This window comes from Chelmon rostratus, chromosome 23 (genome assembly GCF_017976325.1).
Source record: "Chelmon rostratus isolate fCheRos1 chromosome 23, fCheRos1.pri, whole genome shotgun sequence".
In the NCBI taxonomy this organism is placed as follows: Eukaryota; Metazoa; Chordata; class Actinopteri; order Chaetodontiformes; family Chaetodontidae; genus Chelmon; species Chelmon rostratus.
The window spans coordinates 17,027,861-17,031,840 of NC_055680.1; the positions used below are offsets into that span (position 1 = coordinate 17,027,861).

The 3,980-nt window shown below is 49.6% G+C and overlaps 1 protein-coding gene across 1 annotated transcript in view; it reads left to right on the forward strand.

Annotated features, from left to right (window-relative positions):
* The first annotated feature begins 464 nt into the window (after window positions 1-464).
* Window positions 465-3,980, forward strand: part of LOC121626564 (dachshund homolog 2-like) — an 80,763-nt gene continuing 77,247 nt past the window's right edge. Inside the window, exon 1 of the mRNA XM_041965144.1 lies at window positions 465-1,288. Coding sequence (XP_041821078.1) covers window positions 642-1,288 — 647 coding nt within the window. The 5' untranslated portion in view covers window positions 465-641. The remainder of the gene's footprint in view (window positions 1,289-3,980) is intronic.

Sequence of the window (3,980 nt, forward strand, 5' to 3'; positions counted from 1 at the left end):
CACACGGGGACACGCGCGCGCGCTCACGTGGAGTACGGGTTGCGAGTCTTCACCAAAAAAAAAACATGAAGAAGAAGAAAAATAAAAACTTCCCGTTTGCGAATCAAGCAGCTCGTGAGAAAGTTTATGAAACAGCAGAACAAGAGATCTGACCGATACCCTGCGCGCGCGCGCGCGCGCGCGCGCACACACACACACACACACACACACATCAATGGGGTGTAATAAAGTCCTCCCACTCTTCCTTCGCCAATCACATCCTCAGTCCTACAGGGAGTCTTCTGTGATTGGCCCATCGGCTGTCAGTCACGCGTGGAGCAGGCGGGACCAGGACGAGGGCTGACCTGGAGTCTGATCCAGTCGCTTTTACGCACAGACCGGACAGTCCGCGATCCGCGCACGGATACCAGGAGTGAGAGCGCGTTGTGGATAGAGCGAGCAGCGAGTGGAAGAAGAGGAGGAAAATCAGGAAGAAGAGGAGAAAAGTGAGCAGAAAACACGCAGAAAACACGCGAGGACGCACAAGTGTTTTCCCAACTGGAAAAAGAGAGAAGAAGAAAGTGTGCGAGTGTGAAGCGGAGAGACAGAAGGAGAGTGTGTGTGCTTCACCACTCTCCACTTCTTGCACCTCCACCACCTCCATGTCGCTTCCCGGCTCCCCTCCGCTCCTCTCGCCGGGCTCGAGCGCCCCAACTCCGGCCGCGCTCTACCGCTCGGCCCCGGACGCGCTCCACACCTCCACCGGCACCTCCAGCCCGGCGCACACCAACTCCCACTCCCACTCCCACTCCCACTCCCTGTCCCCGTCCCCGCGGCTCACCAGCAGCATGCTCAGCGCTTTCCTGCCCGGCTTGGGCAACGGCGGCGCCGCCCCGCTCGTGTCCGGAGGCGGCGCCGCTCTGGGACCTCTCGGCGGGCTCGGCTCGCTGAGCACGGCCGGCCTGACCCCCGGCTCCCCCGGCTTGGCGCAGACCTCGTCCAGCCCGTCTCTTTGCAGCGAGTGCAAGCTGGTGGAGGTGCACGGCGTGAAGGTGGCCAGCTTCAGCGTGGACGGCCAGGAGCTCATCTGCCTGCCGCAGGTGTTCGACCTCTTCCTGAAGCACCTGGTGGGCGGGCTGCACACCGTCTACACCAAGCTGAAGAGGCTGGACATCTCGCCGGTGGTGTGCACCGTGGAGCAGGTGCGCGTCCTGCGGGGGCTCGGCGCCATCCAGCCCGGCGTGAACCGCTGCAAGCTCATCTCCAGGAAGGACTTCGAGACGCTGTACCAGGACTGCACCAGCGCCAGGTCGGTGTACTCTCCCATCACTTTTATCATGTCTTAGATTTCACCCAAAAGTCTCAAAAGTCCGACAGCAGAGCGGCTTCGCGTGAGTCCGCGTCCTGCACGTCTCTCCAGAACTTCTCGGTGTGTTTGTGGCGATAAAAGTGACTTTTCTTCGCTTGATATTTCCACAATATTCGAGGCTTGTTTTGCAGTAATATTAGTTGCATTTGTGGATCCTCGTCTACATCTGTTCGGGACTCTCACTGTTTGTTTGGCTGAATATTTTTAGGAGCTTGGAGTCAGTAAAAAGTGAAGTTTTCTTTAATTTGGCTGCAGTCGCTGAAAGTCAGGCTGTGACGGTAAAGAGCGGATTTATCATGACGGTTTTCCTCCTGATTGATTCTCAGCTCGGCTGAGATCAGGTGGTCATCATGAACTCATTGCACCGTGTCAGTGGATCATTCATTTCTCTCTTACAGTCTGCATGAAGATGCCTCTTTTATCTCTTTTTATCTCGGTCACTTGTTTGCCTGATGGTTGTTCTTCAGATTGACTTCCTGTTCAGTTTTCAGTGCTTTTCATTATTTTGCTTAGGTGTTGACACAGTGCTTTTACTGTATCGACTCTGGAGCTTGATGGAAGTGTGTGTGTGTGTGTGTGTGTGTGTGTGTATGTGTTTCACTAGTTTGGTGTTTTTAGACAGCAAACAACCTTTTGTTGACTTTAGTTATGGAAAAGATTATCATACTCATAATCCATTACTTTATATCTCACTGCTCTGTGTGTGTGTGTGTGTGTGTGTGTGTGTGTGTGTGTGTGTGTGTGTGTGTGTGTGTGTGTGCATGCATGTGAGAGAGAGAGACAGTGTGTGTTTGTTGGAAAAAATGCAGCTTTAATGTGTGTTTGTGTGTAAACAGACACTTTACAATGTGGTTTTAATGCCTGTTATGTATAACGGTTGCGTGTGTGTGTGTGTGTGTGCATGCGTGCACAGACCTACTGTACTTGTCACCTGCTTGTTTGCACCTTAAGCTGTCTGCTTCGCTCTAAAGTGACGTCCTGGGCGTCGTTTGGGATCTCCACCATTTTGTAACTAGTCCGCTCGCCTTAAAAGCTGAAACGAGGGCTGAAGCTGTTCGCACAGACACTCACAAACACGCTGCAATTAAAAATAATCAATTAACAACAATTAATCTGAAGCAGAAAACTGTTTTTTGAGGATGTGGCATCACTGCGGGCTGCTCCTCTAGATGAAACCTCTTTTTTCAGATGAAAACTTGAATTCAGCATCAGAACCTTAAATTATCCTGAAACTTTTCCCAAAGAGAAACATCCCTTCAGTCTGGATTGACATGTCTCTGTCTGTTTTTTTTTTGGTGGGGGGACTGCATGAAATGAGTGTTTTGAAAGTATAAAAGAGTGTGTTTGAGTGGCGTTCTTCATGTTTACCTGGTGCAGGTCAGCTGCTTCAAATAAGCCGAATCTCATTTTGAGAGAGAAACTGCTCACGTGAATCAGGAATGAGATTTCCCAATTTTTTTTTTTATTTTTGCATTGAATTCTGTGATACTTTCCACTGTTGAACTCCAGGAGTAACAAGGATTTTATAAGAGCTTTTTCCAGGCAGCCAGGAGATGCACTGACATTTAAAACAAAGAAGAGGAGGGTCACTCCTGCTTCTTCTTCTTCTTGTTTTGCTTTTGATGCTGGTTTTAAAGCGAAACGAAAGCTTGAAGCTGCGGCGATGCCTCTGTCCTTCTGTGGACTGACTCTTCTCTTAAAAGGTGGACAAAAAAAAAGATAAAAACCTAAAACACAAATGAGTCGCTTTACATGAGAGGTTATCAGAGACGTGAGGCTCTGCATCAGGTGGAAGACGGGTGCTCGCTGCTGTTTCTAAAACCAACAGGACGACTTTATGCAGTCTGGTCGCTGCAGCGTCAGAGCAGCAGCAGGGACAGACGCAGCTCGTGGAGGATATGGACTGTAAAACTGCCCCCACTGCACGATTGCTGAAAATTGTGTGAATTTGTAAAATGTGAAAGACACATTTTAAAAATCCAGTGTGTAAAATTCACTTCCTGAGGTTTTCATTATCTCTGATGTTCTTCCTCAACAAACATCCATTAATCCTCGTAGAACTCACAGGAGAAAAGATTTAACTGCAGAACTTGCCTGAGAATTATCATGTTTTTAAGTTTTCTTCAGTATCAAAGTAATCCAGTGATAGCTGTCTGCACATGCATGAGCTCGCTGTAAACAGGAACTGCTAACGGCTAATTCGGCGCACTTTTAATGGTGATAATGTTGAGAAATAAAGGCTAAAAAGTTGCAGCAAAATTCACTCAATTCACGTCGGCATAGTTTAAAAACTTGGAGCGGCGAGGACGGGCGGGCAGCGCCAAATCCAGGGAGGAGAAACATGCTGCGACTTATTTCTGGAAACCTCTTGAAAGGTCCTGGAGTTTCACATCGGGGTCGTGGCGGGAACGCCGGACGCCTCCTGCGCGCCGGCGAGCTTCCAGATCTTTCCGCGCCGCTCGGAGATGGAAGTGATAGGAGGACGGTTTGAGGCGGCGGTTGTTGGCTAATTATTAACCGTGTATTGTGTTGCCGTGGAGTCACCGGATTGTTGGAGAGTGACCTCTGTTTTTTAGCTGACCACACACACACACACACACACACACACACACACACACACAGTCTATCGTTT